General features: G+C 43.1%; 1 protein-coding gene across 4 annotated transcripts in view; it reads right to left on the bottom strand.

Annotated features, from left to right (window-relative positions):
- The window catches only part of GADL1 (glutamate decarboxylase like 1), a 244067-nt gene that overhangs the window by 169820 nt on the left and 49909 nt on the right, over positions 1-24338 (bottom strand). For all 4 annotated transcript variants that reach the window (XM_084621579.1, XM_084621580.1, XM_084621577.1 and 1 more), the window contains 3 exons: positions 21464-21663; positions 11925-11976; positions 8478-8567 (listed from right to left, as the gene is read on the bottom strand). In XM_084621579.1, coding sequence (XP_084477705.1) covers positions 8478-8567; positions 11925-11976; positions 21464-21663 — 342 coding nt within the window. The remainder of the gene's footprint in view (positions 1-8477; positions 8568-11924; positions 11977-21463; positions 21664-24338) is intronic.

Here is a 24338-nt window from a genome sequence, read left to right as displayed (position 1 = left end):
AGACACACTAACTGAAGCTGACCGATTATGCAGAGTGTATCACCATGCACTGGCTAATACGTAAGCCTCAGAATTGAAGATATTTGATGGTAAATAGGGCAGGAATGACAAAAAAATTACTTTCTGCAAAAATCATACTGCTGACACAAAATCCTCTGCTGCCTGGGAGCCCTAGTTTTTTTTTGGGGGGGGGGGGGGCGGAGGTTTAAGTAGCTGACAGTAAAATAAGTAGTAAGACGTTGACTATGCTTATCAGAGAGAAACTGGCAAATGCAGGAGATGTAATAATCCAACATCTTTTTCTAAAAATTGAGGTTTAACTCAGTGCCACTAGAGAGTCACCATTACTCCTAACCTAGTTCTACCACCGTCATTTCAAGAACAGTAATGTTTATTCTAGATAAGTCTGATAAAAATCATCATATCTGAAAAGTGTGATGAGCAATTCCTGAAAGCCTCCTGGAATCTGTGGCAAAACATGTAATTTTTGTTCCATTTAATCTCTACAGCAATAGTGAACGGATTCTGGAATGCAGCTGAATATGGCAAAACATGTCCAAGAGTTGCTATTATTGAGCTATTTTGAAACAATTATGATGAATCAGTAAATGCATGCATGCAGGGGTAGGAGTCAGGAACTCACATTCTAACCCCGCTCCATCTATGGAGCGAACTACTTAATCTCTTTGCCTCAGTTTCCTCATTGGTAAAATACTACCTCATTAATTACCTAACTCTCAAGGGTGTGCTCAGGATTAGCTAATGACACACATTCAGCCTAAATTTCCACTAGTTTCCTATGCTCTTTAAATAGTGTCAGCACTAGCAATTTTTAAAAAAATTCAGTCTATTTTCTGGCTGGGTGGTGTTGCACCATTCAACTTGCATGGTAGAGAGGGCTGGTTAATCCAGGACATGCCAATTTCTTCTTTGTTCCTCTTTTCAGCAGATTCTGCTCGTGACTATTTTCTCTCCATTCCTCAAATAACTCCTAATACTCCCAGCCTGATTACCACTGTGGCTCTCCAGTTTTACACCACTGTAACTACTGAAAGCAATGGAGTAACTGAGCTGGTGAATCAAAATCACTATTTCCTTATTAGAATGCTTAGACAGTCTACCTTTCTAACTCTTCGTCAACATAAACACACTGACGGAGGATATCATGGCTCAGAAAAGCGTGTCACAGGCTTTCTACCATGGCCTCATTTCCTATACGAAGAGACAAAGACTGTCTGAGAACTCACTTATCTGGGACAGACGTGGAGACAGATTTTCTTCTTCCTTACTTCTACCCGTGAGTAAAGGGAGGGCAAAATTCTATTGTTCAGACCTGGTAAAATGCTGCACCCACTTCAAATTGACGCAAAAGACTATTTTGTTTTTATTTAGGCCAGGCCTACACTGCAGACCTATCCTGGCATAACTATATCGCTCAGGGGTGTGAAAAATCCACACCGCTTAGCAATGTAGTTATACTGACCTGACCCCCCACGTAGACAGCGCTATATCAACAGGAGGTGGATTAACTACGCTGACAAGAGAAGCTCTCCCATCAGCGCAGCAGCGCCTTCACTACAGAGGCCCAGCTGCATCAATGCATCTGCCCCATTGTTGCACTGTACGTGAAGACAAGCCCTTAGAGAGAAGCCAGCCACAGGAGAATGCCAGTCCACAGCTTGAGGTGCCTTTCCCATCAGGCAACACAATTTGGAATGGCACAAAGTGCAGGGAAATGAAGAATCCAGCCCTACCAAGCCCCAGCATCCTTGGAGTCTATGGTCCTTCAGTTTGGAAAAAAAAAAAAAAAAAAAGGCTCTTTACCCTCTTTCTCCCAGGAAACACCCCCATAAAAGCTGTCCACACAGATATTTTGAAATCCAGAGGGTTTATTTTAATTCAATGCTTTTTTAAAAAAAAAATATATCAATCTGCAAACAGTATTTCATGTGCTGTGGAAGTGTCCTTTCAACATCTGGAATGGAAGTATGAATGAATTGGGCCTTTTGAGGTTTTACTAAGGCTGCATAGAAGATTTAGAAGGCCCAGGCCAAGTGGAAGCAATGCCTTCTGCAGTGGTTTATCCCTCCCCCCCACACCACAAAAGTCCCAGTCTTGTTATACGCTATAGCTCCGCCCTAGAGGGTTCAGTCTTTCACTTTGTTTCTGCCATTCTCCCCAACCTTGGTGTTTTAATTTCCTCTTTGTCTCCATCCTCCCTAATTGTTTTCCTTCCTTTCTGGTCCCTCTTCCATGACCATTTTGGCCATGATGGGTTTTGCCACAATCGAAGACTGTGACAGAGTGCAGGGAGTGATTAGGGGAGCCTGCACTCTGGTCACTTAGATGCTAATTAGTGCCCCAGGAGAAGCTGATTGGGGGTAATTATCTGATCAGGCTGGTGGGACCCATCAGTTGGACCCATCAGTCCAGGGCTGATAAAGCAGGCACAGGAAGGAAGTGGAGGGGGTCAGAAGAGGGAGGAACAGGGCTAGCTGAGTCTAGTCATTCAGGGGCCTCAGACTGGGGAGACCTCTCTGCCCTCAGGTCCTGCTGAGAGGGCCTAAAGCTTGGCTAATATTGTAGATAGGCATGGGACTGTGGTGATACTGGTGAAGAGAAACTGACAAAGTTTCACTGAGAGCACACCCGGTGGAACCTGTGTGGTTTCTATGGGAAGAGGACAGGAGTGGAGACTGGCCCCTGTTACACATGGGGGGTTGTCCAGGATTGTGATTCCCCCAGCTGTAGTGACAGAGGACTAGATAGGGAAAGCCGGTGCAAAGAGACAGCATTTGGGTGATGGAGCAGACACTACTATGGTTAGTGGAGCAACAAATGGAGATGCAGAAGGCTATGCAATTGTTCCTGGCATCCTACTAGGTGGAACGACAGTCCCTCCTTGCGTGGAAGGCTGAGCAGCAGAAGCGTCCACAAGAGTTTATAAAAGAACAAGCACAAGCACAGCAGCAATGCATACAAGGTCTGGTGAGTCTCAGTACCAGGAACAGGGGAAGAGTTGGCTGCAGAGAAGTAGGTCTGAGCAGCAATGTAACCGCCGGCAATGTTACCCTTCAAGTGTAGACATACTCTTTAAAGCTAGTAGTCCTGGCATTGTCCCTTAACAATTCTCAAGCAAAGGGGTGGCTTACCTTGAGCCAGTCTTTCCTTACCTGCCCGTTTTTGAAGACATTCTCCAGTTGCATTAAGTTATTATAGTCATGCAGAAAACAGCCCGACAAACAGTATTAATAAATTATTACAGAGCATCTCCCAATCCATCATAGCTATGACTGTCAGGCCAATCCCACTCCCATGGATTTCAGTGCAAATCTCTCCATTTATTTTAATGGAAATTGGATGAGTCCTTATATAAGGACTCTTTGGCTCACACAGACTGATTCTACAGCCCATGAGACTTTGCTGAGATTAAGAATTACTCATGTAAACAAGAGTTTACAGAATCAGGACTGCAACACCTACTCTCCCGAAGTACACATTTTTAAAGTCAAATTTCTTAATGAGGAAAAGGGAAATGTAAAGTAATGTAAAGAGAGTGATGGGGTAAAAGAGAAACTCTGAGCCCAAATCCTGCATCCCATATGCAGACAAAACTCACAGTGATACCAAGGGGCCATTTGGCTGTGCAAAAACTTGGCCCTCTTGTTTAATGTAGCAGCTGTGAACTGTGCCATTAATTTTTTGCTGTCCTAAGATAAATAATGAAGGGGCAAATACTAGTCATCCAGACTATTCTAGGTCTTGCATTTCTTGCCCACTCAAAACTCCTATTGCAGTCAATGGATATTTTGGGTGTGCAGAATTGGACCCTTGATTTATATTTGATTAATACTACAAGACTCGGAAGTTGCCAAGGCAACCCTATTTCAACGCCCTTACGTTTCTGCATTGATAGACAACTTTTCAGTCTATAAATGTATCAGAACACTACTCATGTGATAGGCTCTTTTACCAACCTCGCTATCCGCTAACCAGAAACATGTTTTTCTCTAAAAGGTGGGTAGTGGTGGGAAGGAGTTAGTCTGGATAAAGGGGGAAATAACACACCAAGGTTTAGGTTTTATAGCACAGCTACATACGAGTGCAGAAAAAGTATCTCACACTCATAAAATGCTTTGCCTTCTGGTCATTGAAATATAATCAAACTAATTTTTGTAAAACTTGACCAAAAAATCCTATAAAGGACAGCATCCAAACACAAAAAGGCAAAATCCAAATAAACTTTCAGACTAAAAGGCCAGTATCAAAACTAAAATAATTTTGTATAGAAGCCGTACAGACATGACAGGAATATGATGCGTGAACATATATTGTTCAGAAATACAATACAGATGAAATTCACCCCAGTGCAAAGGACCCACCACATGGTCAATTACATCACTTAAATCCGGCTTTCTGGGCTTACCTGGTGTCTAGTATGTTCCTTTGGTCCTCTGCACTGGGATAAATTTCATCCTACATGAACACATAAAATTATGGCCCATATCCTCTTCTGAGCACAGATTCCAATGGGCCAGTAGAATAGGAAATCAACCAGAAGAAAGTTACTACTACCTTTTCTTGGTGCTGGTTTTATGCTTGTCCCAGGCCCAGCAGAGTTTGGACCAGCCTGCAATCTCCTCTAAAATATACTAGCTGGCAATGTCATTGGTCAATAGAGGAGATCTGGAGAGCAACATGCTCCAGCTGCACCCCTGACAAACCCCTTCTCCACCCCAACATGGCCCTGGACAGGAGGCTGCAGGGGTGGCATGACCAGGAACCAGCTATGAAATCTCAATGCCTTGTGGGGATTCTCTCATGCAGCAGTAATCCCCAGCTACAGTGATGGAACCAGTTTCCTTCCTCTGTGCTGCTGGGGCCCTGCAAACAGAGCGGGGGGGGGGGTGCAGAACCTGACCCCTCTATGAACAAAAATGCACATGGATACCTGTAGTTATGAAATGATACCATTTGAAGTGTAGAGGGGGCTGGGTTTAAATTTCCACTTTCCTTTCCCTCCCCTTCCCATATGGTAGGGAGCATCACAGTTTTCAGTTTTCTTTCTTTATCATGTCTTTAATTAGCTCTATATATTCCATTTGCTCCCTTTGTTTTAAAATCATACCTATTTACAGTGCATTCATAAAAGAATGAGCAGAAAAAAACCACCAGGGGGCATGTACGGTACTAACAAAGCTATTCAAGGCTTGTCACTTTATCCAATGAGCTGCATCAATTCCAGGTTAGAAGCAATTTCCTTTATTTTGCAGTGAGAAGCATACAGAGATCCACACTAATTTCCTATTTGATTGTAACAAAAGCTTCCCATTTACCAGGACACGCCACTTATTTTTTTTTTTATAAGCCCAAGAAAGAAATCCCTCCTATCATCTTCTTTTACTTTTTCAGAATCTTGTTTTAAAGCATTTGGTTTGAATCCATTTTTGCTCTGGAGTTTGTGCTGTGTGCCAGGAATTCAAGAGGCGTTTTAGGTGATATAAGCTCTTTAGAGCAATGACTCTCTCACACTGTGCATGTGTACAGGTCCTAGCACAATGAGGCCCTGGTTTTCAATGGGACCCCTAGTTGCTACTGTAAGCTTGAAAATATTTTAGTCTTTTATGGTAAAGTGCTGAATGCTCCAAATAAAGCCCATTTCACTACATTACTAATGTCTGGCAACCTTATTTTTCCCCTCCACCTTCATTGTCTTCTGCTCTTTAAAATGCCCCAGTATATACTCCGATGAAGATCTACTGTTGACAGTATCATATCTGCTTCTAGTGGTATAGCAAGTCCATTCCCCCTCCCCCCCCTCCCCCACCCACACACAAATTTTTGCATTTATAGGAGCCTGCATTCTAGTTTTATATTCTGTACAAATTTACAGTAAGCATTAAACGGAAAAATGCTTTGAGAGAGATAACAGGTTGTGCAGGACAACAATAGCTGTGACATCATAATCAGATCACGCCATGACCTCAGCCAGTCCTGACTCATGCCCTGCATCATGTGGGCCATGAAATCTGGAGTAAAGCCAACGTGCAGGTAAGCTTTAAGGTTACTTTGCACCACTCTAATGGCACAAAGTCCCCTTAGCAAGGCTGAGTATATGGTCCCAGTGCTGTTAGCTTAGCATCTTTCACAAGCACTAAACTTAAATAACCTTAGAAAATCATGTATAATTCTGAGTTCTATTGCTGATTATGCAGTGTAATAAATCAGTGACCTGCACAAGGAATTTCTAACATACATCCTCACTTAATTATTCACAGACTTGCAGATCATCAAAAAAGTAGATGACTGATCTTTGTCTAAATGAAATAATTTACTGTGTTTAAGTATGGTATGAAAAGATATTGTAAATTAATTTTTTTTAATGTTCGTTTTAGTGAAATAATGAAGATATTCAGGAAGTGCCAGCAGTTAAGAAGGAAATCGTATACATCCCCACACTGAATTATGATGACATGATGCAACAAGCCTCTTAAATCTTCAGCTATCTAGGTCTTAAGCCTCTTGGCAAGGATTGCACTCCTTACTACCCTCTTTTCTTCCACCTTTTCACTAATTAGTTTAGTATTAATTATTAGATTAATTATTGTAAATTATTTAAATCAACAATGAATCATGGAACTAAATTATACTATGTTAAAGACATTAACCCCCAGGTGTTCGAATCTTTCAGCTATATTCTTTTCTGCTTCTCTCTCTCATTGAGTGTCTTTGTTGCACTTTGTGTCCCACATTTGCCTCCCCCCCCGCATTGTTGGGGATGGAGAAATAAAATAACCACATAGCTGCTCCCTGGATTATTGGGAAGGCGAAGGAAAACACTCTTCCCTTCCTTTGTACAGAAACTCCCTTTCTTTCCTTCAAATCCTTTCTTACAACCCACTTTCTACTGGGATGCACAGTCCCGTTCCAACCTTATAAAAGCTAACTTAACAAAGCTAACAGAATGGGATATGTTGCGGTATTTACACCACAGCCCTGATAGGTGGTGCTTGGAGCTGCACTGCTCCACGGGAAGCACTGGGGAGACTCAGGAAGGCATTCTCTGTGTGCCTTAAGGTGCTCACTCTATTCCATCTCTACCCCTTCCCTCCTCCCTAGTGTACCAGCCCTTCTACACAAGTGGGCACAGAGAAAGGTGGGGGGCCATCACCTCCCCTCTTCTATGCTCCTCCCTGCCCCGTTTTCAGAGTCTTTCTCACTGAGGGCACAGGCACTGTTACAGTGATAGGCCATTGACAGTTGTGTATGGAGGGGAGAGGAAGCATCTTGCGTTAAGGGGTCCTCATGATCTGACCCAACATGAGCGGCGTCTTGCGATACGGAATATGGAAACCTCTCTTTCCTCCCCCCCACCCTGCTTGGGGCCATAGAGCACCTAATGTACTTTATAAGCTTCTTGGCGCAGGGACCATGGGCCAGATCCTCAGCTGATGTAAAACAGCATAGCTCTGTTGCAGTCAATGGAGCTCTGCTGACTTTTACCAGCTGAGTACCTGACCCATTTTTGCTTATGGGGCTTGTAAAAATGTTAGGTAATACTTTTTCTTTTCTTTTTTTTTTTCTTCCTTTTTTTTATTTTTTTTTAAAGAATAATATATTTGGAGGAGAGAAGATCTCATCCCAAAAGACAGAAGTATCCTGCTTTAATTCAAAGGGGGTCTTTTTGTGTTGTGAGCACCATTGGGAGAAGAGCTGGGCTCTGCAGAAAAGATTTCCTAGCTGTGTCTAGGATTTACATATCCTCATTCCACCTTGAAATTCTACTGCCTAGTTTAATGTATGTTAAAAGGAAAAGCAGAACAAGCCACCCACCAACAATCAGCTAGGCTCACTTTGTGGCAGAGTTTCTTAGTCAAGAATACACAGATATCCCAGTTTCCATTACTTTTCTAATTAATCTTAACTGTTGGCTCCTCTTTAGTTAATTTACTCTGATCAAGGAATTTAGTACATTTTCAAAATATTAGTAATTTTCCATAAGAGCGACAAAAGTTACCAAAAGTTACTTTTTTTCCATTCTAGTCCTACTTCCTTTTATGGGTTGCTTAACATCAGAAATGTATTCTTAAGCACATCTTCCCTTACAATATCCATTGATAATGCAAGACAAGTCCCAAGGACAATGTTAAGTGTATGAAATAGGTAATGAATGCTCTGTCTAGACAAGAGATACAGACAATACTGTTTCTCTTCTCTCAACTCCATCGTCTAACAGTTTTGATAGTAAACTGAATACTTGCGTAATATCTGCTTTTGTTACATTAAGAAAGAAACTTAATTAGCCTTGTCTAAATAGAGAGCATAATAAACTTAGAAATCCTACTAACATCTATTTAAGGATTAAATAACATTCTATTGATGGGTTAATGGTGGGCACATCTAGGAGCTAGTTCTCCTTCTTCCCTGGCAGAAGGGATAATCATAATAAACCAGTAAGCCATATGTGTACTACCCACCTGATGGAGCTTCTTCCAGAACTCAGGTCCTTCCTCCATTTTTCTTAAGCTTGATGGAATGTACCAAAAGCAAATGTTCGCATACTCTGGCTGAGTAAGAGAAAAAATGATTGCTTATTTCTCTCTCATGTCACGTCATATTCACGAGAGCGGGTCAAAAAGTTCTATTATATTTCTGTGAAATTTTTCAGCTAAAACATTTGAGCTTTAGAAAGTTTCATCAAAAAAACCTCACCAGATTGAAGGTGCTTTTGTTTAGTTGCCATAGTAAAAAACCGCAACTGCTGACTTTTATATTTTTTCACCCCCTTTACTCTTATACAATGCCTACACCCACCCCTGCTTTCCCCATCCCGGACGGGAAGGGGAGTCTTCAAGGTTTTACACACACACACACACACACACACACACACACACCCCTTCCTTTTCCAGTGGGAAAAAAGGAAGAGGGAAGGGAAGCAGAGAGAAGGTGGGCATTTTAGCAAAATTTCAAAATTAAAACTTAAATTTTGATTTTTCCTTAATTTTTAATTTCAAGTAAAAAAATTGAAATTTCATCAATTTCATCAAAATTTCAACAATTTTGTATTATTTCAATAATAATGCACAAAAAAAAAATCAGAAAAATTTGGTTTCAGAAAACCATTTAAAAAACCCCTTGTAATGGCAATTTTTTTGACCGCCTGGTACTCATACGGTATAATGATGGACCTGATGCCAGAATTCCATGCGTTTAATAAGAGTCCCAAACTCCTTGAGGTGATGTACAAGTCCTGCCCAGGAGACAGTCTCTCAAAATTTCTGAACGTGACTGTGGAACAAAGGAAGACTCTACTTCTCCACCCCGCTCCCAAGTATCTCTCTTAGGTTTTATGCTCAATTCAGAGCTTGCTGTGAGTCTCCCAACATCAACAATGACCATTCACAGTTGGTTAAAATTAGGACACTTCATATTTATGAGGCTTCTGCATGTAGGATTCACAAATTTTCCCAATAGGCCCCTACAGATTCAGCCCAGTCTCTTCTGGGACAAATGAAGGACACATAGTACCATCCAGAGAAACAGTTAATGCATCCCAGTTCTGTTCAAACTTCCCCAAAAAACTCCACCTCCTTAACAGTGACCTGTCATGTCTTTGCAATTCAGTGCTCTACTTGAGGGGGGGCAAAGGATGGAGGGGATTAGAACATACCTCCCCACTACTAAACCCTACTATACCCACAGTTCTCACTGATGCTGGCTGAAAAAGAAGGAACAAATATTGAAATAGGGAAGAAGATAGCTAGATCACACCATCATTTTGCCCCAGTGCAAACGCTGCTGGTAGTTCCAGACCTCCTCCAAAGCACGTGGAGACTACCTAGACCATGCCAAATTCTTTCATGAAAGGGCACTGGGAACTATTTATAGTTGCTGACTCACTTTAAACTGCATTTAATACATTATTTGATCAGCAAGGAGAATATCATTATCAGCAGGACGAGATCAGCAGACTTGCCACCTGCTGCCAAAGAATGAAATTAAGTTCAGCTCTAAAAGTCTCAGATTTCTCCAATAGGAATGGATCAAGCCCTGGACATATAGTAGTTTCCTCATGAGCTGAAGCTCTAGCTGACTAATATGGGGTTTTAATCTCAATTCTGTTTCAGGGCAGAGGGTGCACGCAGTCCGTGGCTTAACTTCCCTTCATCAGATGCAGCCGTGACTCAGTTTCCCTTCATTCACTGGGTAGGTTAACCCTCTGACTATGTGAGAAAAACTCTTACCTTTTCCAGAGTCAACAGAAGTCTAAGAAAAACTGGCTCCACTTAGCCATTTTTCACATAGCTTCCAGTCCCTTCCTCAGGGCCTGAACTATCTTACCCCTTCATGCAGCGACTGAGGGCAAAGCTTTTCTCCCACCTTCTCTAGAAGTCCCAGCCTGGGGCCTCTAAACAATAAGCAATTGCCCAATCCCGCCATCAGGCTCTTTTGCCCCAGGTAGTTTCCTTCATGGGCTTCCTTGCACAAACCTAAAACCCTCACCCTTGGTGCAGGACTGACACTTCTGGGTCACTGGCAGCCTTTTCCCAAATGGGCAGCTTACTCCTCCTTAGGGTTCTTATTCTTCTGCAGGCCTCTTCCCATCCGTTCCTCCTTCCCACAGCCCCTCCTTGGCTACTTTCTGCAAGTCCCACCCATACTCCTGCACCCCGGCACTGGAGAGGCTCACCAGCAGCTATGGCTGCTCTCTCCAGGTTTTTCACTCTGTAGAGGACCCCACATCAGATTGGACCTCTTCCCTGAGCTCTTTTACATCTCTGCCTTCCCTTTCCCAGCACACATTGCTGCCAAGTTGTTTACAATTCCTACCAGTTCTTCTGGACTACAAGTTCCAGAACACCTTGCCACTCAAACAGGCTTGAGACAAGCCAAAAAACCTTATTACCCAGGATAATCCTCCCCCACCCGCACCTTTGTGCTCTTTCCAAATTAGCAGAAGTTTACTGGGAAAAATTTGTTTAGAATTTCTTTCCACTTCCACTCCAACCATGATAGTTAATGGATAATCAGCAAAAAAGCAGCACAAATATAAACCCACATTTCAATTTTAAACAATTCACTTGTTTTTGTTTTTTTGTTTTTTTTTTAATTCTCTTTCCACCCCGTTGCTCTGCATGGGTCTGCTGCTCCCTTCCTCCTCCTGTCCCTTTTTTCCTCCCCCTATGCCTCTGCCATCCTGTTATTCTCCATCTTCCTGCCTACTCTGCTCCTTCTCCCATTGCTGCCTTTCACTTACACACACACACACACATCCTCTAAATAGACTCCCCTCGTCGATGTCCCCAGGTGCTTCCTCTAAATAGACTCCCCTCGTCGATGTCCCCAGGTGCTTCCTCTAAATAGACTCCCCTCGTCGATGTCCCCAGGTGCTGATCTCATTGGCCAAAGAGCTGAGCAGGGGCAGGAGCCGAGATCCCTGCTACTCAGCACATTCTCTGCAAACAGGATCTTCATCAATTTACTTTGCCATGGAGTAAATTGGAAGGGAAAAAGAAGTTATCAGTAGAGCTGGTTGAAAAGTGCCAGTTGTTCTGCCCTGGAAATTTGGGAGTGCAGGGGAAACAGTGCACAGGGTGGGGGGTTAAATGAAGAAGAGTCCACTTTCAGGACAAAAGTTTTAACTGAAAAATTCCAACCAGCTCTAGTTCTTAGCCATAGCTCTAGGATGGGTGGTCCTTTTGCAACCCTACCAACTGCCATACAAGGGGATTACTCAAGCCATACCTCCCAATACCTACACAACCCCAGAAGCAAGGGAAATGGACAGACTATGTGAAATATGGACAATATGATGTGGTTTAACACTTCTGTGCATCAGCAATTTACAAAGTTTATTTAAATATGCACCCAAAATACAGACGGACATTTGACAAAAACACAAACTCAGTTCTATAGTCACGTACCTCCAACAGAAGCTGGAATCCTTCTCTTTTCTTAATTTCATCTACTAGATATCTGTAAGTAAACACACAATGTTACAAGATGTAACAGAAATACAGGATATGCAGGTAGCAAAAAATTGTCTTGAACAAGTTTAGATTTCTTAATAGCAGAGCTTAAAAATAGTCTCTATCTGCTGTAAAAATACAACAGCTAATGGGATAACCAGCTCCCGAAAATAAGTAAAGACTGGAGCCAAGTGGTGAGTGATGGTGTAGACCAAATGCTGCCCACTTTCAGGGGGAGCAGAAATAGGGCCTACCTGTATTAGAATTGTGAGCTGCACTGTACACTGCACTGTAGCAACTTTTTCCAACATTGAGGGCTTGTTTACACTTAAAATGCTACAGCAATGTAGCTACACTGATGCAGCTGCGCCGCTGTAGCACTTAGTGGAGACACGATCTACATCGACAGTGTAGGTACTCCACCACCCCAAGAGGCAGTAGCTTTGTCAACGGCAGAAGCTCTCCCATCGACATAGTGCTGTCTACCCTGGGAGTTAGGTCACTATAACTGCGTCGCTCAGGAGTACGGATTTTCCACACCCCAGAACAACATAGTTATACTAACGCAAGTTGCTAGTATAGACCACGCCTGAGTTGTTCTCCATTAATAACTCACTTTCGTTCCACAGCTGAAAGCTCTGTGCTGTCAGAAGTAGGCAGTGAAGTGAAATGAGATGACATTTCTCTCAGTCCTGCCACTGCCCCCAGTTCTCTTACTCTCTCCTATTCTTCAGCAGCATGGCCCCAGTGCACGGGGCCTCTCTCTCTCTCTCAGCAACCCCCCGGTATCCTCACAATTCCCCTTTTACACAACAATATATATCACTGATGCACAATAATCCCTGGGAATTCTCCAACAGTGCACTAAAAGAAAAATTTCCTCTTTCACTAGCAGCAGAAACACACTAATGTAATAAGCGAAAATTGATCTGAACCAAAATCCTGGATCCAAAAACCCTCAAATTACAGAAATATTTGGATCTTGACCCAAACATACAGCAGGCACAAATCTTCACAGAATTCTAAATCAAAAAGGGTGGATTTCACCCCATCTGATTGTCAGAAGACTTTGGGTGTGGATCCAAAGTTTGCAGCTCAGTTCCATCTCTAGTCATAAAGGTAGTAATTAGAGCTGTGTGTGGAAGATGCAGGTTCCATTTTGTAAAGGATTTCAAAGTTTGGCTTTGTTCCAAATCATAATGAAAACTGAAAATTTTATAATTCTCCACAAAGGAAAACTCAAAAAAAAAAAACTGTTTTGGGTCAATGAAAACATTTCATTTTGATGGAATCGAAACTTTGCAACATTGGCTATTTTGTATTATAACATTTTTAAAAAATTAAAACAAGGTAATTTCAAAACAAAAAATCTAAAGATTTTGTTCCAAAAATGTTGAAATGGGACACCTCACTATTGTCGGAACTTTTTTCCACATTTTTCTTCTGAAACGAAACAGTGGTAAAATCAACCTGATTTTGCGACATGTTTGAAGTTCAACAGAACTGCATATTCCAATGCAATATGGTTCCATCAAAGTTTTTCCGACTGGCTCTAGAAATAATGCACCAAGAGTAGAGATAGTCAAACTATTCATTGTGAACAATTTGTCCACATTTTGCCTTTTTTTTTTTTCCTGTTTGTGAATTGTTCAGAGTTTCATTTGTTATTCATAATTGTTCAAACTATTGAGGCTGAAATTTTTTTGCTCTTTGAAATGAGCTCTTTGAAAGTTGTTCACTGCCTGTATTTGTTATTCACTTTTACTGCTGTGCAAGTAGTCACCGTAGCCACATGGTATTGTTTCTGTGCCCTAACTCGATCAGTATAACTGTAATAAGGAGTGGAAGTGTGTGATCAAGTCACCCAGTATTTGATTTTCTGAAGTTAGGAGGAGCAACCCTGCAGGATTAGGAAATGGTTAGGACATTTAAAACCTTTTTCTCCCCCTAGACCACTTGAGTCAGGTCTTGCCTAAGACATCACTTCTAGAAAATTTTAACTATTGAATTATTACAGGCTGGGATCAGATTTTAAATTACAACTGACAGCCCAACCCCCGCACCTCACCGCCCGCTGCTGACAGCTGGAACCCCGCACCTGGGGCTGAAGCATGTAACTTAGCTTCCCAGGGCCTGCTGTGGCATGAGGTCCCAAGCAATTGCCTTGCTTGCCACCCCCTAATATTGGCTCTATACTTGCAACCCCCTAAACCCGTCCTGTGACCACTAGCTTGATAAACATTGGTCTACAAAGTCTGTTTAATGTTACACAAGTTACCATCTCTATTTAGCTTATGTACACATATCACAAAGAGTACAATTTAAACAAAATGCAGAAATGATAATCACAAAGCATTAAAAACAGACTCCCCCTTCCTTATTTACAGCATACACAAACATTAATTCTAGAAAAGAGTACCAGTTTTTTAAAATGCAGAAATGATCATTTTAAGTTGCAACAACAGCAATACTAATGGTAACCACAACACATAATATGCAGAAAGTACAGTACATACCACAATGGTAGGTACAGCAGCACTCACATTTATAATAGCTAGAAAAAAATCTGACAGTTTGTGTTGTTTTAGATGAGAGGTTCTCTTCTTCATTGTGTGGTCATGGAGTTGCTTCATCATCAGCAGTTCAGAGGGGTCGGTATTAGGCTGTTGCTCTACGTACTGAAGGAAGAGGTTTCCTGCTATTGCAGCATCACAGTGAGAATTTTTTTCCATCAATCCTTCCTCAGCAGGCTCTTCAGATACACAGTCGCTGTCAGCATGTAGTACAGTCTGTATGATTTTGGCATCATCCAATAAGGGATGGCCAAGGTAGTTAGTATCATTTTCAAGCCAATCTGCAACATCATCTTTGTCGACTTCTGTGCTGCCAGGAAGTCTGTGGAGAAGATCCACAAATGCACTGGTCTCTTCTTCAGCTGCCAGTGCTGTTGTTGCAGCTGCAAGGTCATTGTTCTGAATGTCAGCAATAACTTCAGGCCACAGATTTTTCTACAATTTTTGTAAGGTTGACCTGGAGATGTCTTCCCATGCTTCTGCAACCCCGTATACAGCTTCCTTGATACATTTTTTTTTTCCAGCGCTGCACCATATTTCCTTTGTTCTTAGCTGCTTCATCAGACATCAGTAGTCGATTAAGAAGATCCCGTTGATAGCGCTGTTTTAGACTTTCCAGGACGCCTTGGTCCATAGGCTGCACAAGAGAGGTTACATTTGGAGGGAGAAAAAAACCCAGAAGTTTGAGTCACCTTGGAAGGTGAGCCATCAGAGTGAGTGGTTGCATTGTCCAGCAGTAAGATAGCTTTCAATGGTGTTTGTTCAAATGAGCTCACATGCTTGGAACAAAAGTTTTAAAAAACTCGATCACAAAACAAAACACTGTCCATCCAGGTTTTTCCCTGTGATTTGTAGATGACTGGCAAAGCATCCATCTTTAAGCACACGCGGATTCATTGCTTTACCAATGATAATTAACGGGAGCTCGTATGTGCAACTAGCATTAGTACAGGCCAGGGCTGTCAAACGTTCTTTGCTCTGTTTGTAGCCAGGCACAGATTTTTCCATTCTGGCAGCAAGTCCCGTCACAGTTGTAAACTTGTTCCAGAGACAAGTTATGTTCAGTTAAGATACTTGCCTTTTTTTTTTTGGTCAGTCAGAAATAACTCCTGAATCAGTAGACAGCTTTTCCCAGGTGACTGTTAGTTGTCGGATGTCATGACGCTTTTTAAACTGACTGAACCATCCCTAACTAGCACAGAAACATGGGTCCCCTTCTAAACCTTGATGAAAGCCTTAAGCCTTCTCACATAGTGAAGGACCACTAATAGGAACGCCTCTCTCTCTTGCCGGTATAAACTACAGATAAAGGGCTTCATCTAGACCAGCATCATTCAGTTTCTTCATGGTCTTCTAGTGTGCAGAGTTGTTGAGTTATTCATGCAATATTTAAGAATTTGCTCTGCATTGTGTTTTCGATGTCCAATACTGTGTTTCTCCCAATGCTATAATTTTGGGCTATTTTTGCTAGTGACTCCTTTTTAAAATTTTATTAATAATCTCTAATTTAGCATCCAATGCCAGTACTACACGTTTTTGCTTAGTAGCGTCAATCGTTTTACAAGACTGAAAACATGGCATGCTAACACTACCATGGAGGTGATATCAATTTCCCATGATGCTGTGTGCGTGCGGGAGGTTCTGTTAATAAGAAGAGCCACATAATGGAGGCTCGGATAAACTGGGTTCTATGGTAATTATATGTTGCCATATTCACACAAAGTAATTACATGTGACATTTGCACGCACAGCCCCAGCTGCAAAGGTTGCAGCCAAATCCTTGTCAGGCCTATTTAATTGCTTCTGAGGCTAAGTCTACACTATCAATTATGTTGGCATAACGTATGTCCCTCAGGGGTGTGAATAAGCCATCCTCCCCCCGAGCGACATAAGCTACACCGACTTAGGCACCGGCATTGACAGCACTATGATGCGGGAGAGCTGCTTCCGCCGACACAGATGTGGCCACTCATTGGGGGTGGATTAATGCAGCTGACGGGAGAGAGTGCTTCCATCAGCTTAGAACAGCTACACGAGAGAGCTTACAGCGGCACTACTGCATCGGTGTAAGCTCTCTAGCGCAGCCATAGCCTGAGTAAAGGCACTAGGTAAGGGGTTTTGTGCGGCCCCTGCTGTGAATGGAGTGGTTGCATACTTCTATCTGTCTTCTTTAACTACAGTGGCTCCAGGACACTGGCCTGGAGTTTGGAGAACATTGTTCCCATGTCACTGTATTGTTGTTAATCGCTGTGTCCCATTCCACACACAGCAATATTCCATACATCTAGCTACCTGCATTTATTGAATGTACTTTATCTCCGGTTTGTTCGGTCAGCAACTGCAAATTCGTAATGCCAGCATGAGTCTGTGTGTGCAGTCAGCATGATCAGACCCCATAAAAGTCCTTTTGCCAGGATTCTGGCCAGGGTCTGGGAATATTTCAATAAATCTGCCCGTTTGTTGCGATACTTAGGCATTTTTCTGCTTGTAACTGCTTTTACTGGTTATCGCCACATACAGTGAGCACAAATAGAGGGAGGAGGAAGAAATCTGTCAGAACACCAACTTTGGGCCCTGTGTACCTGCCAGAGGAAAGTCCCAATATGGGCACCACCAGCACAGTTTCATTGTCACAGTCTGGCACTTCAGCTGAGATCCTGCAGAGATTGTTTATCCAGGGGCTCAATAAAGAATACCTTAGAGAGCATACATTTTTCAAAGCAGAGCATGGGGAGTTGCCGTGTTGTTTGTGGTTAACCAGACTTGTGCATGTGACTCATTACCCTTAGTGTATATCCATATAACCCGATTGCCATGACAAAGTGCTGATGTCAGCTCTGAATGCTGTATCTAACTGCATGCTGCTGAGATCCTTCCACCCGTCTTATCAAAATGAAGCCAGCACTGAATCTCTCTTTCAAAGTCCATTTAGATCAGCAGTTATGTTCGCATTATAGTTTGCCACCTGGTCACCATGATCAACCACAGTACTGTTCAGGTTGACAAACCGAAGCATAGAATAAAGAAAGATGCTTTATCATTATTGCACCAAGGATTAGACTGATTTTATTATGGGCTCGTTAGCAAACTGGGCAAAGACCCACCATGCCTCTGGAGGAGATATTTTTGTGGACTTAAGTGAAACAAGTTTGGTGACCGTGACTACTGGCTAGATGACATTTGTCTATATCATAAAACTACAGCACCGAGCACAACAAACAATCTGCTCAGAAGAGGTCCTAGACTGAAATAGCCAGTGTTCCCTCATTCATTTAAAACAAAACTTTACACGAAAACACAACACCAGTCCTCGTTTTTGGATGACCTAAAATGAGATCACCTTGTTTTTGAAAGAGGTTAGCAATTTTAAAATAGTGTTAGCAAGACGGTTTGCATTGTAGAATAGCTCTCCCCCCATGGCTAGCATTTTGTCTTTTTTTTTTTTTTTAAATCACCCACTGAAACAAGGTTAAAAGTGGTGTGTCGCTGACATCTGATGTTTCTCTGACCACTGTTCACAGCCAAAAAATGGAGCCACTAGAAAATCCATCACTCTCCATTTCTAATGTCTGGTCCATTTGGCACCAGTGGTGTACATCTTTCCATCATTGACAGTGGAACTGTATTTTTATTATCCCTGGACTGTGGAATCACAGAAGGGGCGGAGTCCTAGTACAACAACTTCATAACAGAGCAGAAAAAACAAGAAGTATTTGAAATTAACACTGCAGAAAATGAGGGGGATCCAGTAGTGAATGAAGCTAGGTTTCAGGAGGAGGGGTCCCTTTAGAAAAGGAATCAGACAGAAGTGATACGAACTGTGGAGATGATGGTCTAACACAACATCCAGATGTGATCGCAATCTTGTGACATATTCTAAAATGCAGCTTATTCCACAAAGCAATAAGGGAATCTAATTATTTGCCACCAGGACTAAATGTAAAGAAAATAATCTCCGAAGTGATCAGCTGAGCACTCTGTCATAAGTACTTTAAAAATAAGTCCTTTCAAGTAAATAGCTTAGGAGCACTCGGATTTGATCTAAATGAATGCTATGAAAACACGATTCACCTCTTTTAAAAAAAAAAAAAAAAAAAAAAAAAAGGAAGAAATCAATGCAACGGCCAATGGGCAGAGTTTGATGCAAAGGAAGCACAGAATTGCAATCAGATTAAAACCTTTGCAACTCTGCCTGGCAGTGGAAAAATTCTCACCTTCAAATTGTAAGGTCAATGGACTAGCTCCAGGTCATATTCAGGAACGCTAAAATATCATCTCTACAGCATCAAAGTAAACCCTACTGTAACATAGCAAGAAAAAGGCTGCACAGTTAGTCGTGTAGTTATGAAATCTGTTTTAGTGCCCAGGGAAACAGATGTCTCAGCTCCCAAGTGCCCGTGCCCATGCAAAATCAAGATAGCAAAGCAGCTACTGTACAGAATATCACTGGTAGCTGTTATCTGATTAAGGCAATTTCATTAAAAACAAAACAAAAAACCCCACACTGTCACTTAGAAACACCACCAGCTAAATCCTAACTATCAAAGAAGGTATTGATCCCACCATTAATCTGTACATTCTCAGTCAGATGACCTGTGCCGGTGACCTTGATGTGGCTGAATCCTTCTACTGATAGCAGAAGGAACTGACGCGCTCTGTATACATATATTAACAGAGGGCCCTGAAGTGCACACAAGACTGCAATTTACTCAGAAGACTCTAGGGACATTTAAGCAGCAGAATCACGACAGTAGATTTAGTTTTCAATGACTTCCATCTAGCGCCACCTTTTTTCTGTATAATACACATATTTTTAGGCAATTAATGTTTTAGCTTTGTCTTTATATGGAAGTGTGGAAGAGGAACTGTCCCTTTAACTTGCACCATTGTAAACGCTAGGGTATTACTCTCTCTGACATGGTATTTGGCATCAAATTAAAAATAAAATATTAACATAGGTCTGATAAGTATTATTATTTATATTTATTATTTGTATTTTGAAGCCAAGGAGCCCCCGTCATGGATCAGGACCCTGTGCTAGGACCCTGTGCTGTACAAAAAGAACAAGAAAAAAAAAAAAGGACATTATTTTAAAAGATCAGTGTCCATGCAAAATAACCCATATAAATAATTCTCTTCCTAGAGCCTCTGGCAACACCATCTTGGAAGTGCTCATTGAGGGAGAATTTTACACAGTGCACAATGAGCTTATGGAACTTACTGATACAAGACAGAGGTCAAGAACTTAGCATGGTTCAAAAATAAAAAAGGATTGAAAATTTATAAGGATAACAAGAACATACAAAGATACACTAGTAGAGAGGTTTTGCAGGGATGCTTTAGGGAAGAAGCCAACCTCTAATTAATGGGGCTTAGAAAGAAAAATTCCCTGTGGACCAGGTATTCTATAAGATCCTGCTGTACGGTTTCTTGCATGTTCTTCTGAGGCACAAGATACAGGCCACCAATGGAGTATGGACTTGATGAAGCACTTGTGAGATCCACTATGGTAATCCCAACCTTAATTTTTAAATCCAGGTTCTGCACCTGACTTTCAAGAACATTATAGCTCATGCTCAAACATATTTTAAAAACAAAGCATTAATTTCAAATGCCTCTTGGAAGCACTTGCAAATGCTAGAGTGGTGGGATTTCTTGGCTGCTGCAAGGAGCGAAGCCACAGATGCTAACACACTTTAAAAACGATGGCACTCTACATATTAAAACCTTGTCTGCACCAGGGAGTTGTAGGGGAAGGGGAGGAAAACCCACTCTCCCTACAGATGCCACCCCCAATTTGGTGGCATAAAAGAGCCATAAAGGGGCTGCAGTGGCCCCAGGGAATTTCCCCAGCATACACTGTCTATGGCATGGAGCATGAAAGAAGGCAGGAGGAGAATGGTAAATTCACCTCCAGCTGGATACAGCACAGAATCTGGCCCAATGTGTTTTGGTATTAATGAAAAACAGCAGCGCTTATTCTAAATTAGATATCTGAAATAAAAAGGGTGTTCTTCACTGGACCACATCAGTTTCCAGATCACCACCATTAGGCCTAATACAGATTGATGGTTTCCCTTTAATTTGGGCCCTGAACTTTATTTTATCCCTAATTTATCAATTATTAGAAGATTTTAAAGTTACAAAGGTTTAAGTGGTTTCAGGATAGACCAGAGGCGGGTAAACTACAGCCCGCGGCCACATCCGGCCTGCGGGACCGTCTTGCCCGGCCCCTGAGCTCCTGGCCCAGGAGGCTGTCCTCCCTCCTCCACAGCCATGCCATTGCACGGTGCAATGCTCTGGGCAGCGGGGCTGCAGAGCCTGGCCTGACCCGGTGCTCTGTGCTGCAGGGCACAGCTGCCTCTCTTGGTGCAGCTGCACTGCCAGTCACCGGTGCTCCAGGCAGCACAGTAAGGAGGCAGGGTGTAGTGGGGGATTGGATAGAGGGCAGGGGAGTCCCAGGGGCGGTCAGGGGCATGGATAGGGGTCGTGGCGGTCAGAGGGCGGGGAACAGGGGTTGAATGGGGGCAGGGGTCCTGGGGAGGCAGTCAGGAAGGAGAGGAGGGGTTGGATGGGGCGGCGGGGGGCGGTCAGGGGACAGGGGGGTTGCATGGGGTGGTGGGGGGCAGTTAGGGGCACAGGGCAGTTAGGGTCGGGGGGGGTGGATGGGGCAGGAGTCCTGGGGGGGGCTGTCAAGGGGCAAGAAGCAGGGAGGTCAGATGGGGGCAGGGGCCGGGCCATGCCTGGCTGTTTGGGGAGGCACAGCCTCCCCAAACCAGCCCTCCATACAATTTCAGAAACGCAATGTGACTCTCAGGCCAAAAAGTTTGCCCACCCCTGGGATAGACAGTGCGCTGCAACATTGTTCTGGAAGCTTCAGTCAATTAAAATAAAAAAACATTCAAATTTGAGATCAGGTACCTAGCTAAGGCAAGGGCTCGGTTTACTCTTTCCTCAAGTCCTGTAGTTCCCAATGCCTTCCATGTCATCCAGAACTTAAATGCATCTGGTCGTCTGCTACACTGGATAGACTTGTCTCCTGTGTCGTAGCTGACATCATAGAACTTGTCCTGCTGGAACAGGTAGGAGGCCTTGGCAGAGTAGCATTTCTTAAGCAGGTCCTATTTTAAAATAAAATAAAAGTTTAGACTGCTGCTGTGCATTTAAAAAAAAACCCTTTGAGAGTTTCATAAGCAACATTATAAGTAGGAAATTCACTTTCAATTAAGAACGGATGTAGAATAAAAGCTTGACTACAGAATTTAATCTGGATTTGCAACTGTGTGTTTAAGTGGCAGCCATGCTGCACGTTTTCTAAGTAGATCATGAAGCCTATAAACATGAAACCTCGCTGAACATCTCATATAAAGAACACAATCCATTTTTTAAATTTCAGTGTGCCTGACTAAAGGTATAGTTCATATTTCATTTCTCCATATCTGTTGCAAGTTTGATTATGAAATGGTACAAGGTGTCTGGCAACACTTTTATTAAAAGTCTCTATTTCTGTAACAGAATGTACAGGTTTTAATCTGCATTACAATACATCACAGATAACTCTCTTGAACTGGTAATAAAACAGAAGAAAATATCTCAAGACAAAATCCAAGGGATATAAAAGTGATACGAGTTACCTACCAACATACGTAGAATAAAATCTGTTAGGAGGATGAGAGAATAATAAAAGGGAACTACATTCCTCACTTCAAGTCACTATGTCTTCCTCCTTCTTTCCTTGTTCCTTCAATTCCCCTTCAAACTTTGTGCTATGGACTTGATTGAGGGGCACAAAAAGGGAGAGCACTCAAGGTGGCGTGTGTGGGGACTGGACACTATCAATACCACTAGCTTCCCAGAAGGGCCAGCAAATCACCACCCTGTCTCACCTCCATACTCGCCAGCAAAACTGACCTTGTAGGGAGGAAGCTCATGCTATCACCTTGGAAAAAGTGGTACCGTAGCTGCTCTCCCCTTGCTCTCCTCGGAATGGTAATGCTCCTCCTCCATACCCACAAGTTGGAGCAGTGGCTGGAAAACCACAATTGGGCCCTACATTTGTAAGATTTAAGAAAGCATCCTCTGTCCTTTTAGGAGATTGGAAGTCATGGTGACAAAGGCAAGCAGATGGAATCTTCAAATCAAACAAAAGGTCAGACACTGAGCCTTTTCCAATCCCTAAAGTTTCTTATAGTCTTATGTTCTTCTGAGTGGCCACACACCAGCTACAGTAATCTACCTGTACAGCCATTGCATCACATTAAGTCAGTTTTAAGAAGAAAGCTTGCTCTCATGGGTGGACATCTAAGTCAACTAGCAGAACAGATAGTGCTACAGTTTGAAAAAGAAGTAGTGGTGTTCAAAAAAAAAAAAGTGAGTTATTTGGTTTGGCTCCTATGGACTATGCCTCACAATTCTTTATAGTATTTCAGTTGTGAGGGTGAGGCAGGTATGGACATGGCGTTATCAAAATATAACATAGCTGCATTGCAGAGGGTGTAAGGAATCAGAACCTGCAGCACAGCCAGTCTCCAGGCAATCTGAGGAGCGGATCTGGCCTGTGGTAGGCTGCCTCATTGGCAATAAGAGTCAACAGACTAGTTCTTAAACCCAGCAGCAGCAGTTTGGTGGCTGCTCAAAGCATTCGCCCATGACTGTGATAGCTTCTGGCTTGGAAACAGCCCTGCCCCTGTTTTTCCTCATTCCATGTAACCTGGTTCTGGCCCATGGCTCCAATTACTGATGTCTGGCTCCTACTGTAGCCACCAGGGCTCACTCTTACTCTAACCACCAGTCAAAATCACCCACATCCCTGTCTCTGACAGAGAGCATCAAAGGATATTAGTTCCCCTCATGTCATTCTTTCCTATGGAAAATAATGATGTCTATCACAAAAAGACCTAACATGGTGTGTAATGTTACTGCAAGCCATGGAAGGTCACTCGTGGAATAGACGTGAAGAACACCAGTTATGGAAAAGGTAACTGTCTTACCTCAATTGATGTGCGTGCTCGCCCGCCACATGCACCAGTGCCGGAAATTTTTCCCCTAGCAGTACCCATAGTGGGGAGCGCCCCCCAGAACCCCCTGGAGAGGCGCCTGCCTGGCACGGTATAAGGGGAGCTGCATGCTCCTCCCCCCCCCCCCAGTTCCTTCTTGCCAGACAACTCTGACAGAGGGGAAGGAGGGTGGGATGTGGAACAGACATGAGCAACACATCTCAAAGAACACCAGTTACGGAAAAGGTAACTGTCTTTTCTTCAAGTGATTGCTCATGTGTATTCCACAATAGGCGATTCCAAGCTACATCTGTTGGAGGTGCGTAGAAGTTCACAAGTTCCCAGGTCGGAGGACAGCCCTGCTGGACCCGGCGTCATCCCTGGTTTGGGGGACAATCACATAGTGCGAGGTGAACGGGTGAACCGAAGACCACATGGCGGCCCTACAAATGTCCTGGATGGGGACATAGGCCGCGAAGGCAGACAACGAGGCCTGCGCCCGAGTTGAGTGTGCCCTCACAATGGGTGGCAGGGGGACACCCGCCAGCTCATAACAGGAACGGATGCACGAAGTGATCCAACTGGCACGCTCTGCCAAGGCGACAAACAGTTACGAGGACTTTCTGAATGGCTTGGTCTGCTCGAGGTAGAAAGCCAGAGCCCGCCACACATCGAGCATGTGGAGACGGCGCTCCTCACTGGACGCATGAGGCTTGGGGCAGAGGACTGGTAGAAAAATATCAGAGACAGAGACTGGCAGAGACCACCTTCAGTAGGAACACGGGGTGCGGGCGGAGCTG

This window comes from Lepidochelys olivacea, assembly GCF_965140295.1.
Source record: "Lepidochelys olivacea isolate rLepOli2 genome assembly, chromosome: 2".
NCBI classification, from domain to species: domain Eukaryota; kingdom Metazoa; phylum Chordata; order Testudines; family Cheloniidae; genus Lepidochelys; species Lepidochelys olivacea.
This window is presented reverse-complemented; position numbering and strand designations above follow the sequence as displayed.